This window comes from Gobius niger, assembly GCF_951799975.1.
Source record: "Gobius niger genome assembly, chromosome: 1".
In the NCBI taxonomy this organism is placed as follows: domain Eukaryota; kingdom Metazoa; phylum Chordata; class Actinopteri; order Gobiiformes; family Gobiidae; genus Gobius; species Gobius niger.
In genome coordinates, this window is record NC_136852.1 from 71,488,823 (window position 1) to 71,512,436 (window position 23,614).

At 37.6% G+C, this 23,614-nt stretch overlaps 1 protein-coding gene across 1 annotated transcript; it reads left to right on the forward strand.

Annotated features, from left to right (window-relative positions):
- Window positions 1–7,111: 7,111 nt before the first annotated feature.
- bri3bp (bri3 binding protein) lies at window positions 7,112–11,934 on the forward strand (the record flags this gene model as incomplete). Its single annotated transcript, XM_079553005.1, has 3 exons — window positions 7,112–7,404; window positions 10,160–10,262; window positions 11,513–11,934. The coding sequence occupies exons 1-3, from the start codon at window positions 7,225–7,227 to the stop codon at window positions 11,932–11,934; spliced, it is 705 nt and encodes a 234-aa protein (XP_079409131.1). The 5' UTR covers window positions 7,112–7,224.
- Window positions 11,935–23,614: the final 11,680 nt, after the last annotated feature.

The following is a 23,614-nucleotide window of genomic DNA, read 5'->3' on the forward strand; positions in this document are numbered from 1 at the left end:
CCTGTCACAGTGTACACTGAGGTGGAACATGCTCCGCCCCCTCCGTGTCAGGTGGAACATGCTCCGCCCCCTCCGTGTCAGGTGGAACATGCTCCGCCCCCTCCGTGTCAGGTGGAACATGCTCCGCCCCTCAGTGTCAGGTGAGGACACTGTTTATGACACTGCATAAAGGGACACGCCTTCCAGTCAGCGGCTCACGTACACGAGTCTGCTGTGATGAGAGACGTGCTCCTCACCCCCTCCTCTCCTCAGGGAAACACTTTAGATCAGGGGGAGGCAAGTTTTCTTAACGGAGGGACAATTTTATTCATTGTAAAAAGACCGAGGGCCGAAGCCGCCAGTTTTAGGCCAAAGTAAACACTACACTGGAAAAATTACCATCTTAAATGAGATAAATGACTTAAAATTGCTTGAATAAAGGTTCTTTATGTTGAATTTCCGTCTGTTTGGACTAATCTAAGATAAAGATACAAATGCTGATGCCAATGGGACGAGCATAAAAAACACTTTGAAATCAGACAAATGAACTTCTACTTTTAAAAAGATTTGTTTTTCACTTGAATTTATACAATATAATCTGAGTTAGGAGAATAATGACTTGTTACATTGGTGATAAGATGTTTTATCTGATCTAAGACCAAATCTCCTCAAACTGTAGATTGAATCTCTTAATTCAGGTTTCTGTCATTTCTTCCTTAAAATTATTATTTTTCCAGTGCACTTTCTACAAATGCCAGAGTTGTACATAACATGACCCAATTGGGTGCATTAACAGTATTTCTCCCATTTAACCCTAAAAATGTTAAAGTACTTTCTGATTTGTGTCATAATGTTTCTCAAAATCATCTTGAGGGCCAGAGGTTCTGTGCTGGAGGGCCGGATTTGGCCCCCGGGCCTGACGTTGCCTACCCCTGGTTTAGATCTAAACAAATAAAGTATGAAATTATTAAAGTTGTGTATTTCCCCCCAAAAACAGACCTCATGTTTGATGCTTTTCAGATCAAACTCATGATTTAGAGGAAATACTTTATCTCACAAACTTCATCCAGCCCGAACGAGCCTATTGTTTCTACCCCCGGCTTATCGTCAGCAACTGCCAGTGGTTAAAGTCCGGTTTCTATAGTTATTATCTTTGATTCCACTTGAAACAGCCGAGCACAAACACAGCAGCGTCATCGACGGCCTCGAGAACAGTCGTTTTTTCTCAACTTACAATAAACACAATCTTTGCTTAACCTCTTAACTCCCACCTGAATGGATGCCATTTTTCCCAGTTTGGCTTTAACCAAATCAAAAAGATTCTTGGGAAAAAAACACCAAAACAGCTACAAAAAAATTAGAAAAAAACAAAGATGTAAACGCAACAAAAATGTGACAAAAACTCAACAAAAATGTGACAAAAATTTAACAAAAATGTGACAAAAAATTAACAAAAATGTGACAAAAATTCAACCAAAATGTGACAAAAATTTAACATAAATGTGACAAAAATTTAACAAAAATGTGACAAAAATTCAACCAAAAAGTGACAAAAATGTGACAAAAATGTGACAAAAATTTAACAAAAATGTGACAAAAAATTCAACAAAAATGTGACAAAAATGTGACAAAAATGTGACAAAAATTCAACCAAAAAGTGACAAAAATGTGACAAAAAAAATCAACAAAAATGTGACAAAAAATTCAACAAAAATGTGACAAAAATTCAACCAAAAAGTGACAAAAATGTGACAAAAATGTGACAAAAATTTAACAAAAATGTGACAAAAAATTCAACAAAAATGTGACAAAAATGTGACAAAAATTCAACAAAAATTCAACAAAAATGTGACAAAAAATTAACAAAAATGTGACAAAAAATTAACAAAAATGTGACAAAAAATGTGACAAAAATGTGACAAAAATGTGACAAAAATGTGACAAAAATTCAACAAAAATGTGACAAAAAAATCAACAAAAATGTGACAAAAAATTCAATCAAAAAGTGACAAAAATGTGACAAAAATTCAACCAAAAAGTGACAAAAATTTAACATAAATGTGACAAAAATTTAACAAAAATGTGACAAAAAATTCAACAAAAATGTGACAAAAATGTGACAAAAATGTGACAAAAATGTGACAAAAATGTGACAAAAAATTAACAAAAATGTGACAAAAATGTGACAAAAATTCAACAAAAATGTGACAAAAAAATCAACAAAAATGTGACAAAAATGTGACAAAAATGTGACAAAAATTCAACCAAAAAGTGACAAAAATGTGACAAAAAAAATCAACAAAAATGTGACAAAAAATTCAACAAAAATGTGACAAAAATTCAACCAAAAAGTGACAAAAATGTGACAAAAATGTGACAAAAATTTAACAAAAATGTGACAAAAAATTCAACAAAAATGTGACAAAAATGTGACAAAAATTCAACAAAAATTCAACAAAAATGTGACAAAAAATTAACAAAAATGTGACAAAAAATTAACAAAAATGTGACAAAAAATGTGACAAAAATGTGACAAAAATGTGACAAAAATGTGACAAAAATTCAACAAAAATGTGACAAAAAAATCAACAAAAATGTGACAAAAAATTCAATCAAAAAGTGACAAAAATGTGACAAAAATTCAACCAAAAAGTGACAAAAATTTAACATAAATGTGACAAAAATTTAACAAAAATGTGACAAAAAATTCAACAAAAATGTGACAAAAATGTGACAAAAATGTGACAAAAATGTGACAAAAATGTGACAAAAAATTAACAAAAATGTGACAAAAATGTGACAAAAATTCAACAAAAATGTGACAAAAAAATCAACAAAAATGTGACAAAAAATTCAACAAAAATGTGACAAAAATTCAACCAAAAAGTGACAAAAATGTGACAAAAATGTGACAAAAATTCAACCAAAAAGTGACAAAAATTCAACATAAATGTGACAAAAATTTAACAAAAATGTGACAAAAACTCAACAAAAAAAATTACAGAAACTCAACAAAAATGTGACCAAAAAAACATTAAAAAGGTGACACGACACAGGAACAACGTGAGGAAAAAGATCAGTTTTGTGGGTCTTAGCTTTCAAATGAGGTGTTACACAGGCCTCCATAATAGCCAAAGTGGACAGAATGTATTCGGTTTAGGCGGGTGGTAAGAGGTTAAAATAGTCAACACGATTATATTTACGATTTTGCTAAAGATTGTACCCAGCTTTCTTTGTGATGTTTATAGTTTCACTTCCTCACTGGACGCCAACAGGAAGTGACATAGGAGAAGGTAAACCATATCAAACTGTTGCCGTGCCGACCATGTTAAGTCAATGGGAAATGAGTCAAACAGAATAGTATTGCATTGTACTTACCGCTGGCGTTTCTTGTACTACTGGGGTTGACCATCAGGTGGCAGCAGAGACCTGTGATTGAGACTCCTCCAGATGCGTTCACTGCTCCTTGTAATTTTGTGACTGGGCTCTTTTTACAGATAGAACTTTATGGATCTCTCGATGGAGAAATTCACTTTTTTCAGTCCACACATGGCCATAAGTATCTGTACTCTTACTTGAGTAAAAATAATTGTAATTTTTTTACTATGAGTAAATATTTAAAGTGCAAATGACACAACACAATTATATTTAAGATTTTGCTAAAGGTTGTTCCCAGTGTGATTTTTATAGTTTCACTTCCTTATTGGACACCGACAGGAAGTGACATAGATAGAGGAGAACCGTTTAACTGTTGCCGTGCGAAATGAGTCCTTTATCTGGCTTTATCTATGTCACTTCCTGTCAGCAGCTTAAAAATACAAATAAAAATACATTTTCTGCCCAACATTTATTCATTAAAATTCCTGCTTTACTGAAATGAAATGACAATTATGCCACTGAAGTTACAATTCTAATTAAGTCATGTGTGCAGGACGACCGTTTGAAACGAGCACAGTGATAAATCATCTTTTTAATGTAACTGTACATTAAATAAACTATTAAATAAACTAAACTCAGCTAAAACAAAATATTTTCAAGTGCCTCAAAGGAACAGGCCTCCGTTTTTACAGACTGAGATATGTTCTTACCTTAGACGAGTTCATGTGTACCTGTCTGGTCTTCACGCGTGTCCTCAGTCACGTAAACACAGCACAGACGGCGTTAGCATTTAGCCTCTCCTCCTCTGTAGCTCCAAACCAGGTGAAGATAGAAGCTACCGAGCTCTTCCACGCTTTCCTATTGGAGTTGTTCCACGGCTATTTTCTCCACTTTTTATAGAGTTCGGGAAAGGTTAGTGCTAGATCGTACGCTCCGGAGGGACGGTCTGCTGTGAAAACGTGAGATATCATGACACAAATTAAGGATAGGGCCAGGGAAATGGTTAACCTCTTAACTCCCGCCTGAACCGAGAGGATCTTTTTCCTCACGTCATCAGATTTTTTTTTCCAACATTTTTTGTTGGGTATTCAACTCATTTTTGTCATTTTTTTGGTCACATTTTCACATTTTTGTCAATTTTTCGTCAATTTTGAATCCATTTTTTGTCACATTTTTGTCATTTTTTTAATCATTTTTTTGTCACATTTTGTCATATTTTTGTCAATTTTTTGTCAATTTTGAATCCATTTTTTGTAGCATTTTTGTCACTTTTTTATCACATATTGGTCATTTTTTCGTCAATTTTGAATACATTTTTGTCATTTTTTTAATCAATTTTTTGTCATTTTTTTGTCACATTTTGGTCAATTTTTCGTCAATTTTGAATCCGTTTTTTTGTCACATTTTTGTCATTTTTTGAATCCATTTTTTGTCACATTTTTGTCACTTTTTTTAAATCAAATTTTTGTCATTTTTTCGTCAATTTTGAATCCATTTTTTGTCACATTTTTGTCATTTTTTGAATCCATTTATTGTCACATTTTTGTCACTTTTTTATCTCATTTTTGTCATTTTTTCGTCAATTTTGAATCCATTTTTTGTCACATTTTTGTCATTTTTTTAATCAATTTTTTGTCATTTTTTTGTCAAATTTTGTCACATTTTTGTCAATTTTTTGTCAATTTTGAATCCATTTTTTTGTCAAATTTTAGTCACTTTTTTATCACATTTTTGTCATTTTTGAATCAATTTTTTGTCATTTTTTGTCACATTTTTGTCATTTTTTTAAATCAATTTTTTGTCATTTTTTTGTCAATTATCAATTTTTTGTGACATTTTTGCCAATTTTTCATCAATTTTTCGTCACTTTTTTGTCACATTTCCATCATTGTTTTCGTCTCAGTTTTGTTGCTATTTTCACAGCTTTTTTCCAGAAACTTTTGGATTGGGGTAAAGCCAAACTGGAGAAACTGTGCTCGGTTCAGGTGGGAGTTAAGGAGTTAACCTTAAGGATTAGGGTTAGGATCATTAGTATTTTTAGACAAACCAACCCATAGATCCATACAAAATCACAGCAAACCGTCCCTCCGGAGCATACGATCTAGCACTAACCTTCGGGAAAGTCTACAGTTACCATGGAGATCGGCCATCTTTGCAGCCGCTAGCATACATTTCCATTGACTAACATTAGCTAAAAACAGTTTATAAAGTGGAGAAAATAGCCGTGGTACAGCTCCGTTTGCTGCTGAGTTACTGTTGGTAGATACGTCCAACTCACTGTGGTGTCCAAGTGTTTTAATGTGAACGATAACTCCAGTATTTTAACTTCTAAAATCTCCATTAGTTTATAATTGCTGCTAATGCCATAATGCTTAGCGATATGACGTCACATTCCCGAACTCTATTAGCTAATGTTAGTCAATGGAATCTCATGGAAAAATATATGGACACTTCCCAACAAATTTCTGATAACAAATAAAGTAAAAGAGGTTTCGTACAAAATCATCCATAAATATTATCCAGTTAATTCTTTTATGACTAAATTAAAAAGGGACATTGACGTGAACCGCTCTTTTTGTGGAGATCATCCAGAGACAATACAACTTTTTTTTTTGGACATGTTCTTATCCCAAGAAATTCTGGAAGGACTTATGTAGTTTTATAATTGGACATCTACACGAGGACTTTACATTGAAATGGGAAAACGTTACTTTTTGTTTCTTCAGAAAGCAAAAGAATTAAGACGTCTATTTTGTTATTAATTTACTTATCCTTTTGTCCAAATTGTATATTCACAAATGTAAATATTCTAAGCAGAAACCCAACTTTGCACATTTGTTTAGTGATACTCTCTCATATATTAAGATTTTGGAAGGTTCTGATAACATAAAGGCTCTAAAAATCAGTATTTACTCAAAATACAATATATTTGTAACTGAATAATTGTATTGTACAATTCTGTTACCCCCTGGCATACTCTGTATATTCGTATACTTTCCAAGACAAAAAAAAAGAAAAAAAAAGAGAACGAGAACGAGAGTGGCCTTAGATCACGCAGCGTCTCGTTCAGATATCGCGTTCATTTAAGGTTTATCCTAAATAAAAGTCATTCACCTCCAAAAAAAATAAAAAAATAAAATAGCTAATGTTAGTCAATGGAAATGCATGCTAACAGCTGCAAAGATGGCGGATCTCCATGGTAACTGTGGAATTTCCCGAACTCTATTCCTCTTGAAATAAATAAATGTCAAATAAACACACACTTTTTGTTTTACCTTTACTTCAGTCATTATTTTTATTCACTTGACATTTATTTTTAATTTAAATTATTCACCATAACCTCACCCTTACTCTTTTAAAAGTTAAAATACTGGAGTTATCGTTCACATTAAAACACTTGGACACCACAGTGAGTTGGACGTATCTACCAACAGTAACTCTGCAGCTAACGGAGCTGTTCCACGGGTTTTTTCTCCACTTTATAAACTGTTTTTAGCTAATGTTAGTCTATGGAAATGTATGCTAACAGCTGCAAAGATGGCGGATCTCCATGGTAACTGTGGACTTTCCCGAACTCTATTCCGCTTGAAATAAATAAATGTCAAATAAACACACACTTTTTGTTTTACCTTTCCTTGCGTCATTATTTTTATTCACTTGACATTTATTTTTAATTTAAATGATTCACAGTAACCTTACCCTTACGTGAGCGGCTCCTCTGCCCGCAGCCTGTTCCGGAGCGACCGCCGGTCCCTGAACGCCTCACAGTCCACCCCCATCCCCGCGTCCGCAGCGTCCGCCTCATCCTGCTCGCACAGCGGTGTCGTTCGGCAGCTCAAGGCTCGCTTCTCCTCGGATCCCTTCGCCATGGACAGACCTCGGTTGTTCCTCGTCTTCGCGCTGCTCTCCCTGTCCGTCCTGAGCGCCTCCGAGGCGGCCCGGAGCGGCAGGAACGCGCCGAGCAACAGCTTTCGGCGAGCGGCTAACGGGGTGTACCAGACCCTGAGCAGCATCTTCGGAGAGGACAACATAAAGGGCCTGTACAAGGTGATGCTCCGAAATCAGAAGCAGAATTCAAATCGGTTTATGTTTAATCGGTGTGTTTTTGTGAAGAAAAAGAGCAAGGAAGCATCACCAAGCTAACATCAGGGCTAGCGGCTAACATTAGGATTACGCGTTTGCCACTTTGATACAATTAGCCATTCACTATATGATGTGTTTTTTTTAATCTGATGGGTTTATTTAAGTGCTGCAAGGAAATAGGAGGTGTTATTATAGCACATTAGCCTTTCTTTCATTCATTCTGTGCAGGGAAGCTAGTGAAATAGCCAATGCTAACCCCCTGCGTTGTGCACTAGGATGTCAGAGTAGTGGCACCTTACCCTTTTTTTCTTTTTTGTGCATAAATTAGCGGTTTTGACATTCAGTGTTTTGACACAGGAAACGCGGACTTCCTTGTTTGAAACCGTCTTCCTGTCTGTAGTGTCAAAGTAAAGTTCGAATATGTTTTGTCATGAAGACACGTGACCACACTACAATGGCATGATGACCCCAAAAAACACGATTGTTTTATATTAGTGGTGGGACTCCGTGTTAATTTTGACAACATATTTTATTTTAGTTTTAGTGTTTTGACTAAAATGTAATTTAATTTTAGTCGAGATTTAGTTGAAAAAATCTTTTCAATTTTAGTCTAGTTTTAGTCGACTAAAATTAAGACTAATTTAGTTTAGCATTTATAATATTCATTATAATCATATTTAATCTTGTTCCTCTGCTTCATGGAGCTGCTCCACATGAACAAAGCTCAGAGCTGCTCCTTTGGCAGAGAATTTACATGATCTGAGGCTCTTTCAGACGCTCAATAGAAGTTTGGATGATTTTAGTCTCTCCTTTTCATTTTTATTTAGTCTTATTTTAGTCATTTTACATTTTAGTCATAGTTTTAGTCTCATGAGAAACTTTTAATTTAGTTTTAGTCCAATTTTAGTCGGAAAAAATAACACTTTGACTAAAATTAAAACTAAATATTTTAGTCGACGAAATTAACACTGGTGGGACTCGACAAAAAATGTTTAATTGAGTCAATTACAAGTCGGTAATTAATTAACCCCCGGTCGATTAATCGCATTTTATTTTATTTTTTTATCGCATTTTAATCGAAAAACAATTTTTTAATTTCCTAAATTATTATCAAGCCGAATGCCCATCTCGGGTCGCCCGTTGCATTATGGGTAGAGGAATTTCTTTTGGCTACCAAACAGTATGGATAGTTAGCGTGACGCAACAAAGAAAGCTCTGATTTTGAGCGTTTTCACCGCGGGAAAGTTGCTGATTTAAAGTGTTCTTGTCGTTGTAGTGGAGCTTGTTACAATATTAGCTTAAAGGGATATTTCAGGATTTTTGACATAGGGCCTCATGTCCTAGTTATCCAGAGTGTTGCTGATTCCTGGATATTTTTTTGTAATTCATGCAGTTCTTATGTTTGAAGAGTTTTGTGGTGCTAGGCTAGTGCATGTCTATGGTATTTGCAAAATGGTTATAATGATTCTATTAACACAGACATTTATATGGTTAGTCTGGTGTTATAAGTGATTTGCCTCAGGTGCTCTGTGGGTCACACTGTTTCTAATGCAGGCTAGCTGATACCATAGACATGCACTAGCCTGCATGAATTACAAAAAAAAATATCTCCAGAAATCAGCAACACTCTGGAAAACTAGGAAATGAGGCCCTATGTCAAAAACCCTGAAACATCCCTTTAAAGTCTCTTTTTACAACCAGGGCTGCGAACGGAGATAAACAGAAACTGAAAGAACTGAACGGCCGCTCATATGTAGAGATGCTTCAAAAGTGACGACCAGTCCTTGTTATCATAGTTGGAATAACTATGTGAAAACTTTAACTAGAACTTTTACAAATGTATAAATTCAGAGCATTTTTTGGCTGGTTTGCATTAAAATGTGTCTCAGTCGGATGAAGACTTTAGTGAGGATGTGATAAGTTGTGGCTTCTTGCAATACGGATAAGATAAGCCAATGCGGTCAAAATAGACAGGAAATGTCCTAACAATGAATTAGTAAAAGTATCTTATATACAATGACTACACAACTTTAGGCGGTAAAAAGTATAAACAATAAAAATGAAATAAACAGATTATAAGATGTCAGTATTGGCAGTGCAGGTTTGCAGTCACAGTGTAAGTGGTTGATAAAGTGACGAAGATACTGAGATTATTGCACATAGTTTTGCAAAGAGGTTATTGCACATGTTACTTTACAGTCTTATTGCACAGTCTGACAGCAGTGGGGATGAAGGACCTGAGGGTGCCTCAGTCTTCCACTGAAAGAGCTGCTCAGCTCCTCTACAGTCCTGTGCAGTGGGTGGGAGGTGTTGTCCATGATGGAGGTGAGCTTGGCTAACACCCTCCTGTCACTCACCTCCTCCACAGAGTCCAGGGGGCAGCCCAGGACGGAGCTGGCCCTCCTGACCAGCTTGTTCAGTCTGTTCTTGTCCCGCTCTGTGCGGCCCGGGGCCCAGCACACGGCAGCGTAGTGGAGAGCAGAGGCCACCACAGAGTCATACGAAGGACCTCAGTCTCCTCAGAAGGTGGAGGCGACTTTGGTCCTTCTTGTACAGGGCGTTGGTCCAGTTTATCGTTGAGGTGAACATCCAGGTGCTTGAAACCATTCGTTTTTAAGATGGTGCAGAAGAAGAACGTTTTCCCTCGAATGACTTGAATTGTTATATATTATCAGATGTTTGACGCTCACTGACATTATCACTGACCATCTGTTTGTAGTTTTTCTCCAAAACTACGGAGCGTTTTGTCCATGGAGTGGACTCTTTCCTGGACACACTTTGGAAGGTCTGGTCCGACCTGTTGGACGTCATGGGCATTGACTGTAAGTAAAAGATGATTACCGTAAATTCTCTAATACTGGCCTGTATTCCATTAGCGGCCGGGTCTCTAACAGAGGCCGGGTCTCTAACAGAGGCCGGGTCTCTGACAGAGGCCGGGTCTCTGACAGTGGCCGGGGCTTTTATTAGAAACTATAGCAGTAGAAATATTCCCCATGTTAGGAATTTGTCTCATACTCGTGTAAATGAAAACTCACGTGCAGGAAGTAACAAACGGGAACCCGGGCCGAGAGGGACGCTGCGGAGGAGCTGATCCGAGCGTAACTTTGACACAGATTTAGCCACTTTTCAAACCTCCTGTGATTATATTTGGAAACAGGGGGAGAGTTGTGTGACCCTCCAGGGTTTTAATAAAGTCTCCATCGCGTCTTCAAAGCACGTCCAGCTGCTCCGTGTGCAGGTCAGTCTCACGCCTCAAAATAACTCCTCCGATCAGCGCTAACGTCTCGTCTTATCTCGGGTCAGTCTCATGATCGATCACAAACACAAACGCTCCGTCTAAACTCGCCTTTTACACAAGATAACAACAAATAATCCGGTCCACGGTAAAAACGAAACAGAAACCTGCAGTGACATTGATGTCAAAGCTCCGCTAACAGCAACGAAACACTTCCTGTTCTCCCGACAAAATAAAAGGCGTCAATGTTCCAGCTGCTGGGAGAGGGTTTGAAATGTTATGAAATGTTATTGAAATTAATAAATGAACCTAATATTTTAGGTGCAAATGGACACAAATCTCGTTTTTCTTGGTTTTCCTGGTCGTCCGTTTTGCTCAAATAGAAATAAAGGCCTGTCTCTAATTGTGGCCTGGTTCCAATAAAGGCCTGTTCCTAGATGCCCTTGAGTAAATAAAGGCCCCGGCCTGTATTAGAGCATTTACGGTATATATATTTATTTTAGGTGTTTACATCATGTTTTTGTTGCTCTTTTCTCACTTTTTTGTTGTGTTATTGTTGCTTTTGTTGTCGCCCTTTAGAAACTTTATGGCTTTTTCATCACTTTTTCCATCACTCTTTCGTGCACTTTTTTATCCTTTTTTGTGGCGCTTTCGTTACTTTTTTTCATTGCATGTCCGTCGCTCTGTCGTCACATTTTTGTTGCGTTTTCATCCTTGTTGTTTTGACTCCTTGGTGCCTTTAGATTTGGCCAAACTGTAGAAAACCTCCTCCGGTTCAGGTTCAGAGGTTTTGTTTCCGTGTTTGCTGACCACCACCTCCTCCTCTTCCGTCCACAGCCTCTAACCTGACGCACTACTTCAGCCCCACGTCGCTGAGCAGCTCGCCGGCCCGCGCGCTGCTCCTGGTGGCCGCCGTGCTGGTGGCCTACTGGTTCCTCTCCATGTTCCTGGGCGGCTTCTTCTACCTGCTGCACGCGCTCTTCGGCCGCTTCTTCTGGGTGGCGCGCGTGGCCCTGTTCGCCCTGTCCTGCCTCTACATCCTGCAGAAGTTCGAGGGCGACCCGGAGAAGGCCGTGCTGCCGCTGTGCTTCATCATGGCCGTGTACTTCATGACGGGCCCGGTGGGGGCGTACTGGCGCAGGGGCGGCGGCCAGGGCTCGCTGGAGGAGAAGATCGACCACTTAGACACCCAGATCCGTCTGCTCAACATCCGGCTGAGCAGGGTCATTGACAGTCTGGAGCGCCCCGGGGAGCAGTAGGGAGCGGGAAAGGCTGTCGATATGGGCTTTTTTTAATTTTTGAGTCCGTCTCATATCGAGCTCCGGGTCGTGTCGTCCGGGATTCCTGCTACAGTCCATGATAATCAACCAATGCAGATTTTAAAATATAGAACACTTTAACCTCTAAACTCCCGCCTGAACCGAGAGCATTTTCTCCAGTTCAGCTTTACCCAAATCCTGTAGGCCAGTGTAACACCTCATTTGAAAGCTAAGACCTACAAAACAATATTGATCTTTTTCCTCACGTCATCAGATTTTTTTTCATCACTTTTTTTTGTTGGGCAGTCATCTCATTTTTGTCAAATTTTCGTGACTTTTTTTTCCATTTTTCGTCAAATTTACCTCACTTTTTTGTCAAATTTTTCTCACTTTTTTCACATTTTCGTCTCAGTTTTGTTGCTATTTTCACACCTTTTTTCCAGAAGCTTTTGGATAGAAAATGTGCTCGGTTCAGGTGGGAGTTAAGGGGTTAAACCCAGATTTATTTACCAGTAACGACCAGGCATTTATATGTTAGTATATGTCAGGGGTAGGCAACGTCAAAACCGGCCCTCCTTAATCAAACTCTGGCCCTCGAGATGATTTTGAGAAATACTATGACCCAAATCAGAGCTCAAATGCCTGTTAAAGTACTCTAGAAATGTTAAAAACACTGTAAATTCCTTTAAATGTCTTAGCAGAGCACACTTTTAGGCTATAATCCTAAAAGAATACTCTAAGAATATCCCCCTGGTGTCTCTGTCTAGAAAACCACCCTTTCAACTTCCCTCCCTCAGAGTCGAAGGCGCAATACACACTAATGGAATCACGAAGAAGTCAACAGGCTAAGGGGCTAAGCTAACTGTGGGCTAGCACCACTTAAACAGTATTTACAGCCATGTCTCTCCTTTTGTGTTTTCTGTCATCAAGTATTTACTCTCACGGATAATTAATGAGTAAAAAAACGTGCAGTGGCGCTTTTAGCCTCCAGGGGCATGAGTTTGTCTTTGTCCATAGAGTAACATTATCTAAAAACACGATTGGTACATGGATAACTAGTCCGTTGGTTCATTATTTTTAAGGAATGCGGCAGGAATCCCAGTCCTGAGCTCTATCACGAGATCCTTCTCCCACATACTCCCCGTCTGAACATGGAAACGCACATCACGTCGTGCTCGGGTCAAATCGGGCTTTGTGTGGACACTGCTGGAATAACCCGCCATCATCATGTTCCCAGTGTTTTTAATCCAAACGGTGTCCATTCAAACCAATGCAGCTCTCACCACGGCGACTTCCCAATCGTCAAAAAGGACTGAATACAGTATTTTACCTGCAACATGGTTTTTATTAACATTTTGGATTGTTCATGTTTCCTTAATGGTTTTTTATTTTGTTTTCCTCTGTCCCCAATGCTGTCCAAATGAACCTTTTAACCCCCCACCTTCACCAAGTTCATTTTCTCTCTGATCTTCATATCAGCTTTACCCATCATTTGAAAGCTAAGACCAACAAAGCTCATCTAAATGGATCTTTTTCCTCACGTGTTTGCCGCGTTATCACTTTTTTTTTTTTTTTCCATCACATTTATTCAGATTTTCTTTACACATTTCTGTGGCTTTTTTGTAACTTTTTCATATTTTTTTTTGTCCTTTTTGTGGTGTTTTCTAAATTTTTTGTTGAGTTTTCTTCACTTTTTTTCCAAGATGCTTTTAGACTCGGGTAAAGCCAAACTGGAGAAAATGTGCTCGGTTCAGGTCGGGGTAAAAAGCTAAGGAAAATATTGTAAATCTGTAAATAGGCTGAGAATTAAGGCCAGACGCTGCAGGTGACGAGGAAAAGAAAATCCAGGGTCATCAATTTGAAACTGTTTGGGAGAGGATTATTTGAAAAGTCTGTAGGTGCTACTTTAACACCTCCTCATGTAGATTTGACTTGACTTTGTGTCCAGGTGAAAGAAAACCACACCAGCCCAAAACATAAGGGGGAAAAAAAACAGTTTTTCCTGCAGTGTCTCCCCTTTAACCTCTTAACTCCCTCTATAATGTTCAGCTTTCCCCAAATCTGAAAGCTTCTTGACTGGAGAGTTCAGTTTATAGGCCTTAATGCCTCATCTGTAAGCTAGACTGGGTCGTTATTACAGTGACATTTTCTTTGCTCTATTTATGTCACACACACTTTTCCTGCTTTTTTTCAGCTTTTTTTGGACAATTTTTTTCATATTTTTTAACCATTTTTTCCAGCTTTTTTTAACCATTTTTTTCAGCTTTTTAACCTTTTTTTCTTCTTTAATGACAATTTTTTTCTGCTTTTTTTTAACCTTTTTGTTTTCATTTTTTTTTACCATTTTTTCTGCTTTTTTGACAATTTTTTTTCAAATTTTTTAACAATTTTTTCTGCTTTTTTAACCATTTTTTTTCTGCCAGTTTTTTCTTACCAGTTTTTGCCACTTTCTTGTAAGTGTTCTATGGCGTTTTTGTAACTTTTTTTGTTTGTTTACATCTCGTTTTCATTTCGATTTCGGCGCTTATTTTCAAGAAGCTTTTAGATTTGGGCAAAGCCAAACTGGAGAAAAAACAACTTGAACTTGTCCTTTTTTATTTTTGAAGCCGGGTCCACACAGCGATTTCTGCTTCTGAAGATGTCGAACAGCGATGATCATATATGTATTTATTAACTGAATCATGTAGTTTTCCGTCTCATAGTGTGTAGTCAGGGGGACCTCGGTGTTCGAATGCTAGTAGAGAATGTTGTCGTTTTAAATGAACCGCACTGAATATGAAAATGTAATTAAAGTATATTAAAGAAAGGCAGCAAAATCTCAGGGACGCAACTCGGAAAGAATTGGTTGACATAGTTTTTTTTTTTTTGCTTCATTCGCGCAGTTTTGAGTAATCCTGTTTGCTTCTACTCCTGAAGCGGTATTTCCTGGATTTTGTCGAGTAATGGATAGAACCTGGAAGTGTCCTCTACATTTTTAAAAGTTCATAGCCATCATCAGACGAGAGGTCGACGGATATATTGGCCGGCCGATATTTGGGGATTTTCCAATATTGGTTATCTAGCGCTGATAAAAAAGCCGATATCTCCGGGACCGAACGCGATAGGGACTTCCTGTTTTCTGAAAATTTGGTTAGCTACAAGTTCGACTAAAGTTATTTTCGCAAAACCTCGGTGAATATGGACATGCTGCGTACCATTTCGAAGCACAGAACCTGGAGAATTCAATCGCTGAGTTAGTTTTAACCTCCGCAATTGTATTTTCGATCGCCGCGCAAAATACCGCGGCTAGGAACGGTATGCTAATGCTAATGAGATACCGTTACCATTAGCATATTGTTGCCAGCCATTCTGCGCGGCAACAGTATGCTAGTGTTAATGAGATACAGTTCGCATTAGCATAGATACAGATGGCATCTCTGGAATCACCCATATAAGGTCAAGTTTGAAAACAGTTAAGGGGGAAAACTATTGAGAAAAAATCTAACTTTCTCTAATTATTCAAAAACTGCTTTAACAAACGCTGAATTATGAATATAGTTATCTACTAAATAAAGATACAAAGACATGGAGAGGAGCAAAGTGGTTCAACAGCCCATAAATTCATAAATAACGGAGAACGTGCTAACACTAGCTAGGGCAAGCTTCGACTGCCGTTTTTTCGCTTTTACTGAACAATCTGTTGTGAATAAACATCTATATGGACCCGATTTAGACTTGACTTAAATTTTAATGAGTTTATATTTTGCCAGAAAATGGCTGAAAAGAGTGAAAATATTCTGTTTTCCCCCTGGAGAAGCCACGCCCCTTTCTATGGCGCGATGCCGTCTGTATTTAACCTTTTGCTAGCTGCGGCATTTTGCGGCTAGCAACAGCAACATTTTGGGACAGAAACTATGATTGAATCACCAAAAGTAGTAAAATAAAATCGGCCATTGCTGGAGGGGCGAATAATTTTATTTCACAGGATTATAGACCAGACATTTGGAAAAATCGGCCAAAGATATCGGCCGTGCAAAGTAATCGGTCGACCTCTACACCAGACCCTTCCTGAGCAGTTCTGTGCTGAAAAACAAATTGTTTAATTTGTTAGCATGCCGTTGGCTAGAAACAGTGGCTTGATTCGTGTGTCTTCAATGCACGTAATAGGTGTAATTAAAACATTTACATTAATGCCGAGGTGCCCCAAAAGCGTGTTGAGTAAATTATGCCCCCTTTTTTTTAAATCTAGACCTTTTTCCGATTTGTATGAAAATGAAATTTAAATTTAGAGGTTTGAAAACTTACAGGCAAATGATTCCAGGTTGTTGCTGAGGTGCCTTGTTCCTGCAACTCTTACCACTTATTGCTCCCAGAATTGAAGTAGCTGATTTTTACTTAGCTTTGCTTGTTGTACGTTTTTTTTAAATATGATTTCTTTGTGTCTAATTTTTGTTACTGTATAAACTAATTTCTGCACGCCTAATTATACTGATGCCATATTCCTTATTTCACACCAGTTTGTGACCTAACGCTGTGCACATTTGAAAACCGTGAGCAGCCTACTGGCGTTTTATCAAGTAGTCTTAATAGATTTGCCCAAATTAGAATATTCTTAATGTTGTGAATGCCTTTTATACAAACAATGATGTAATGTAGCTCTTGTAGAGATTTTTTTCCAACATGTTTTAACAAAAAAGCTAATTCTGGAGTTTAAAAGCCCCGCCCACCTCAAAACCTCATCTGGTTCCAGAAACAAATGATCCATTCATTTTATGCATAGGCTGTTCAGAAAGCTCCAAAAGGCCAAAGTTAAAAGCCCAACTAGATACAGACGGCATCTCTGGAATCGCCCATATATGGTAATGTGTGAAAACAGTTAAGGGGGAAAACAATTTCTGATTATTCAAAAAATACTTTAACAAATGTTGGAATATGAATATAGTTTTCTACTAAATAAAGACAGAAGCAAAGTGGTTCAACAGCCCATAAATAACGGAGAATGCTAACATGATGCTACATGTTAGCTTCGTGCTAATGCTAACGGTTAGCTAGCACTAACTACGACTGCCTTTTTTTCACTTCTGAACAATCTGCTGTGAGAAAATATATGGGCCAGATTTGCACTTCACTTTATTTATGTGTTGTAAATAAGTTCATATTCCACCAGAAAATGGCTAAAAAAAAAGTTGAAAAAGATATTATTTTCCCCCTCGGCTAAGCCACGCCCGTCCCTTCTATGACGCAATGCCGTCTTTATCTGTTCAGTTTATAAAGTTAAGTTTAAATTGTTAGCTGTGGTCCAAACTTACTTCTAACTTTCCACATTCCTATCGTTTCAATATTTACAGGAATTGATTTTTTTTAAAGCACTTTTTTTTTTTGGTAACATTCAGGGAGCAAAGTGGAGCAATTGTGTAACACATTAACGAAATGCTACTCCCGGGTTAATGATAGCTTAAAAATTTTCTTTCCCTCAAATCTCTGTGGATACATTATTCTGCAATTTCACTTGTTTTGAAGTGGGCGGTCACTGCTGAGCTCCACTTTAAAGCTGCACTAAGTAACTTGTTTGCCTAAATAAATCCTTTCCGTAGTCCCTGTGGGGGTAATACAAGTGTTAATGGGATGATTGGAGGGTGTTTCATCTCCCCCTGGTGTCTCTGGCCATAAAACCACACTTGCAGCTTTTCTTGCACCGACCCGGAGACCCAATACACAATAATGGAATCACGAAGAAGAAGCTAACGGGGAAAGCTAACTGTGGGCTAGCGCCACTTAAACAGTATTTACAGCCAAGTTTGAGTGAAAAAAAATGATCTCCATTGTGTAATTGGATGAACAATATCCCTCTGTCCCTTTGTCTTTTCTGTCAGTGTAGTATTTTCTCTCACTGACAATTAGTGAGTAAAAAACGTAACATGCTACAACACCTGCAGTGGCGCTTATGGCCTCAAGGGGCACGAGTTACTTAGTTCTGCTTTAAACCTTTCAGAATTTACATTTTTATTCTCTGAGACCAAGATGTGACTTTTACTACTTAGTTTTTTTTTTAAAAGAGCCTCTGACCATTTTTCATGTATGTTTTGTAGTTAGCCTATCGCATGCTGTCATGTACACGATGTCGACTAAAGTCTTACGAGCACTGTCCAAATAATTAGTTAAATATCTGTGTGTACATTTCTTTCTTTTCTATTACTGGGACTGATGTTTTTTTAAGAGAAAATTGTCCGCTGGACCAAAGAAGAACTAAATTGTTATGAATTTACGACGTTTGTGTCTCTACGTCTCTACACAAACTGTTGTTACTACTGAAAACTCCTGGTCCCACTGTCCTGAAAGCTCAGGTCATTCCCTCTCTTTACCGTACTCAATTCTACGCATTGCCAGATTTGTTTTTATGTGCCAATGATGTTTATGTTCTCACTGATTTGTATTTGTTTGTGACTTTGTGTTGACTCTTGGGGATTGTGTAGTGTTGGCGTAGTCGGCAGGATACCGTTGTCTGATCTGTGTGTTTATTGGGGGAAATGTATGAAGTGAATTGAGGTCCATATTTAAATAAAATACTGTAAAGGCTGAATGTTAAACTTGTCATTTATTATACTACAGAGCAGAGTTTGACAAAGCAGAGCGGCTTCCCATGAACAGATCAAAACAGTTGAGATTTTAAAGAGGGGGTATTATGCTTTTTTCAATCACACAGCACCAGTCTATATCACACTACAATGATGACCAAACCTTCTGTTGGTCTGTAAATGCAGTAAATTAAAATGACTGCCTTGTATAAAATTGCTCTCTCAAAATGGCTGCAGCAAATGTCATTATTACACGAATCAGAGAATACTTTTAACATTATCAGAGTCAAATTGGAGGGAAAAAGGTAGAAATACTGTCAATACACCCAATGAGGTCAAATATGATGTACAACACTGGCATTTGAAAGAAGTGCACTGGAAAAAGAATAATCGTTTTAAGGAAGAAATTACATAAATCTACTTGAATTAAGAGATTAAATCTAAGGTTTGAGTAGATTTGGTCTGGTCTTAGATGAGATAAAACATCTAGTAGTAGTTATTCTCTTAATTCGGATAATTTTGTGGCATTTCAAGTGAAAAACAATTGTCTGATTTGAAGTAGGTTTTATTCTTGTTCCATTGGCGCTATAGCATTTGTATCTTGGATTAGTTCAAACCGACTCAAATTCAACATAGAAGAATTTTAATTCAAGCAATTTTAAGTCATTTATCTCATTTAAGATGGTCATTTTTCCAGTGTTGTGCTTTACTTTGGGCTAATAATCAGCAGCTTCGGCCCTTTTCCATCATTTTTTTGTTGGGTATTCAACTAATTTTTGTAACTTTTTTGTCATTTTTTTGTGACATTTTTGTCATTTTTTTCGTCAATTTTTTTGTCACATTTTGTCATTTTTTTTTGTCATTTTTTCAACAATTTTTTGTCAATTTCTTGTGACATTTTTGCCACTTTTTCATCCATTTTTCGTCACTTTTTTGTCAGTGTTTTCTCACTTTTTTGTCACATTACCATCATTGTTTTCGCCTCAGTTTTGTTGCTATTTTCACAGCTTTTTTCCAGAAGCTTTTGGACTGGGGTAAAGCCAAACTGGAGAAAATGTAATCGGTTCAGGTGGGAGTTAAGGGGTTAAGAACCTCTGACCCTTTAGACACGCCCCCTCCACACGCTGTCTGTGGCATCAGTGGGGAGGGGGTTCTGCTGAGGAGCAGTGGTTGGTTACTCGGCTGGTGACGAAAGCTCGGAGGCGTCTCCAGGAGGTGGGGGCGTTCCTAGGAGGACTCAGGCAAACCTATCCCTAAAATGGCCGCCATCAGAGTTTTTACAGATTACTCAAAAATACGTGAATGTGCCAAGGCAACACTTCAGGCATGTTTTTAATGAGGGAATGACATAATAACATGATGTAAAGCTTGAAAAAGTCCATTTTGCATAATACCCCCCCTTTAAAGTTTCTCTCAGTTTTTGAATGGTCAAAATCGGTCCAAGGACGACTGACAAATATCCTGTTAAAGTCTTCAATTCATAACCGGTCAGTTTAAATGCATACGCGATAAAAAGCGATCGATTTGCGGATACACGCGGTGTTTCAAAACGTGTCAACAATGTAGTCGTTGAAAACTGACTTGAAACGAATATATTTAAGCATTTGCCTCTTCACATAACGTTAGTGTCCGTCCAGAGAGGAGAGAGGAGTTAATCAGAAAGGAGAGTGTTGCATAAAACACTAATTATCTCCGAATCTAGAAAAAAAGCTGTGAGTTTAATCAGAACTAGCCTCTGTTTAGCTAAGATTTCTCAGGAACCGCGGCACGTAGAATTAAACTGTTTTCACCTGCAGAGAGCTTAGAGTCTCGTCTTTAAATGAGCCATAGCATGTGTCTATAGCTATAACATATACAGGGGTAGGCAATTTCTCTTAATGGAGGGCCGAAGCCACTGATTATTAGCCCAAAGTAAAGCACAAAACTGGAAAAATGACCATCTTAAATGAGATAAATTACTTAAAATTGCTTGGATCAAAATTCTTCTATGTTGAATTTGAGTCGGTTTCAACTAATCCAAGATACAAATGTTTAGCGCCAATGGAACAAGAATAAAACCCACTTGAAATCAGACAAATAATTGTTTTTCACTTGAAATGCCACAAAACTATCCGAATAACTACTACTAGAGGTTTTATCTCATCGAAGACCAGACCAAATCTACTCAAACCTTTGATTTAATCTCTTAATTCAAGTAGATTCATGTCATTTCTTCCTTAAAACGATTATTCTTTTTCCAGTGCGCTTCCTTCAAATGCCAGTGTTGTACATAATATATGACCTAATTGGGTGTATTGACAGTATTTCTACCTTTTTCCCTCCAACTTAACTCTGATAATGTTAAAAGTACTCTTTGATTTGTGTAATAATGTTTCTCAAAATCATCTTAAGGGCCAGAGGAGCAGTGCTGGAGGGCCGGATTTGGCCCCCGGGCCTGATATTGCCTACCCCTGACATAGAATACGCTGTGGTGCTACAAATATCATGAAAAATGGTCTGGATTGTTGGCACTCTGCAGCTAAATCCCCAAAACAGCGCGGCCTCAATGTGTTAGCATTAATTACACATTTTGAAAAGAAGAACGAATAGTCCAACATGGACAATTAACATGACAAAAAACGCCCGGTAAATACAAAGATGACCATTGCAGGATCCATTGGCCTCAAATGGACGAGAGACATTTTTACACAAACCTTAATCTCATTGAAAATCTTTGGGATGTGCTGGAGAAGGCTTGTGCACAGGGGTCTGACTCTCCCATCATCAAAGATCTTAGTGAAAAGTGAACCTGGAAGGAAGAGTTTCAAAGCAAACAAGGAAATATAACCAGTCAGAGTAGTTCTATTAATATAAAATGGGGTTAAAAATAGAGAAAACAATACATCACTAGTCACTACACAGCAAGTCAATAAAAGACAGTTTCATATTTTATTTCAAAGTAATTACTGTGGCCGTCATATTGCATAGTGATCATTAAAACATTTGACGTTAGCACAAGCATCATCAGGAATACAAAAGGATTACAGATTCTATCAAATGTTCTCACAAATCTACAAAAGTTTTGTTGTGAATTAAACTATTCATATTTTTGGTGAACTGAACATATTTGTTACAAACTACACAGTTTCAGTAAAACATTTTTTTTTTTCCACAAAGTGCTTTGCAATAGTTCTACAGTCAGTCTTTAAACATGTTTTTGCTGGAGCTCGGCCTGTCACAATAACTACACCTTTGTGGGGGACGGCTCTTTCGGTAACTTTTCATCCTTGTTTTAGTCTCATTTGTGTTGCCATTGTGACACTTTTATTTTCAAGAAGCTTTTAGATTTGGGTAAAGCCAAACTGGAGAAAATGTGCTCGGTTAAGGTGAGATGAACTAAAGATACTCGCCTGCACCTGCTACACACTTTACCTTGTAGTAACTGTAGTAATCTCTATATACTTACAAGGTACTGTGTATAGAGATGGACTACAGCAGGGATAGGCAAGTTTTCTTAACAGAGGGCAATTTTATTCATTGTAAAAAGACTGAGGGCTGAAGCCGCCAGTTTTAGGCCAAAGTAAAGCACTACACTGGAAAAAACACCATCTTAAATGAGAAAAATGACTTAAAATTGCTTGAATAAAGGTTCTTTATGTTGAATTTGAGTCTGTTTGGACTAATCTAAGATAAAGATACAAATGCTGATGCCAATGGAACGAGCATAAAACCCACTTTGAAATCAGACAAATTAACTTGTTTTTCACTTGAAATTATACAATATAATCTGAGGTAAGAAAATAATGACTTGTTCCATTGGTGATAAGATGTTTTATCTGATCTAAGACCAGACCAAATCTACTCAAACTGTAGATTGAATCTCGTAATTCAGGCAGGTTTCTGTCATTTCTTCCTTAAAATGATTAATTATTTTTCAAGTGCACTTTCTGCAAATGCCAGAGTTGTACATGATATGACCTAATTGGCTGTATTGACAGTATTTCTCCCATTTAACCCTAAAAATGTTAAAGTACTTTCTGATTTGTGTCATGATGTTTCTCAAAATCACCTTGAGGGCCAGAAGTTCTTTTCTGGAGGGCCAGATTTGGCCCCCGGGCCTGACGTTGCCTATCCCTGGACTACAGATGCTCAGATACTCTACCAGATACTCACTTCCCCCTCTGACTGTACACACTTTACCTTGTAGTATCTGTAGTAATCTCTATATACTTACACGGTAAAGTGCATAGAGATGGACTACAGATACTCGCCTCCCCCTCTGACTGTACACACCTTACCTTGTAGTATCTGTAGTAATCTCTATATACTTACAAGGTAAAGTGCATAGAGATGGACTACAGATACTCTCCTGCACCTGCTGACTCCACATTCTTTATTCCCCTTGTCCCCATGCCCAATCACACACATACCGGTATTATTTTCCAATTTAAATAAAGATGCTTTGTTTGTTTTCACACCGATTGGCATCGCAAGAATGAGGTGACTCAGGGACTTGACTCTGGAGCGTCAGTATCTTTATGCTTTGGGTATTTAATATATTATTACTTTTCTTAATCAGCATTACTCTATTTTAGGGGGGAAGAGACATAAGAATATCGCTGTGGAGAGAGCAGACTCTACTGCCCATGTCGAGTGTCTACTCATACTTTAGATTGAATCTCTTAATTCAAGTGCATTCTGTCCTCTTTGGCTATTACATAGGCCTGTGTAACACCTCATTTGAAAGCTAAGACCCACAAAACTGATCTTTTTCTTCGCATTGTTGCTGTGTTGAGTCACCTTTTGTATGTTTTTTTTTTGTTTTTTTTCATTTGTCACATTTTTGTTGAATTTTTGTTGATTTTTTGTCACTCTTTGGTTGACTTTTTGTCACATTTTTGTTGAATTTTTGTTGAATTTTTTTCACATTTTTGTTGAATTTTTGTTGAATTTTTGTTGAATTTTTGTCACATTTTTGTCACATTTTTGTCGCGTTTACATCCTTGTTTTCTTCTCATTTTTTGTGGCTATTTTGGTGTTTTTTCCCAAGAAGCTTTTTGATTAGGGTAAAGCCAAACTGGAGAAAATGGGATCCGTTCAGGTGGGAGTTAAGAGGTTAACCAGGATACAGTTACTCAAAATGAGTA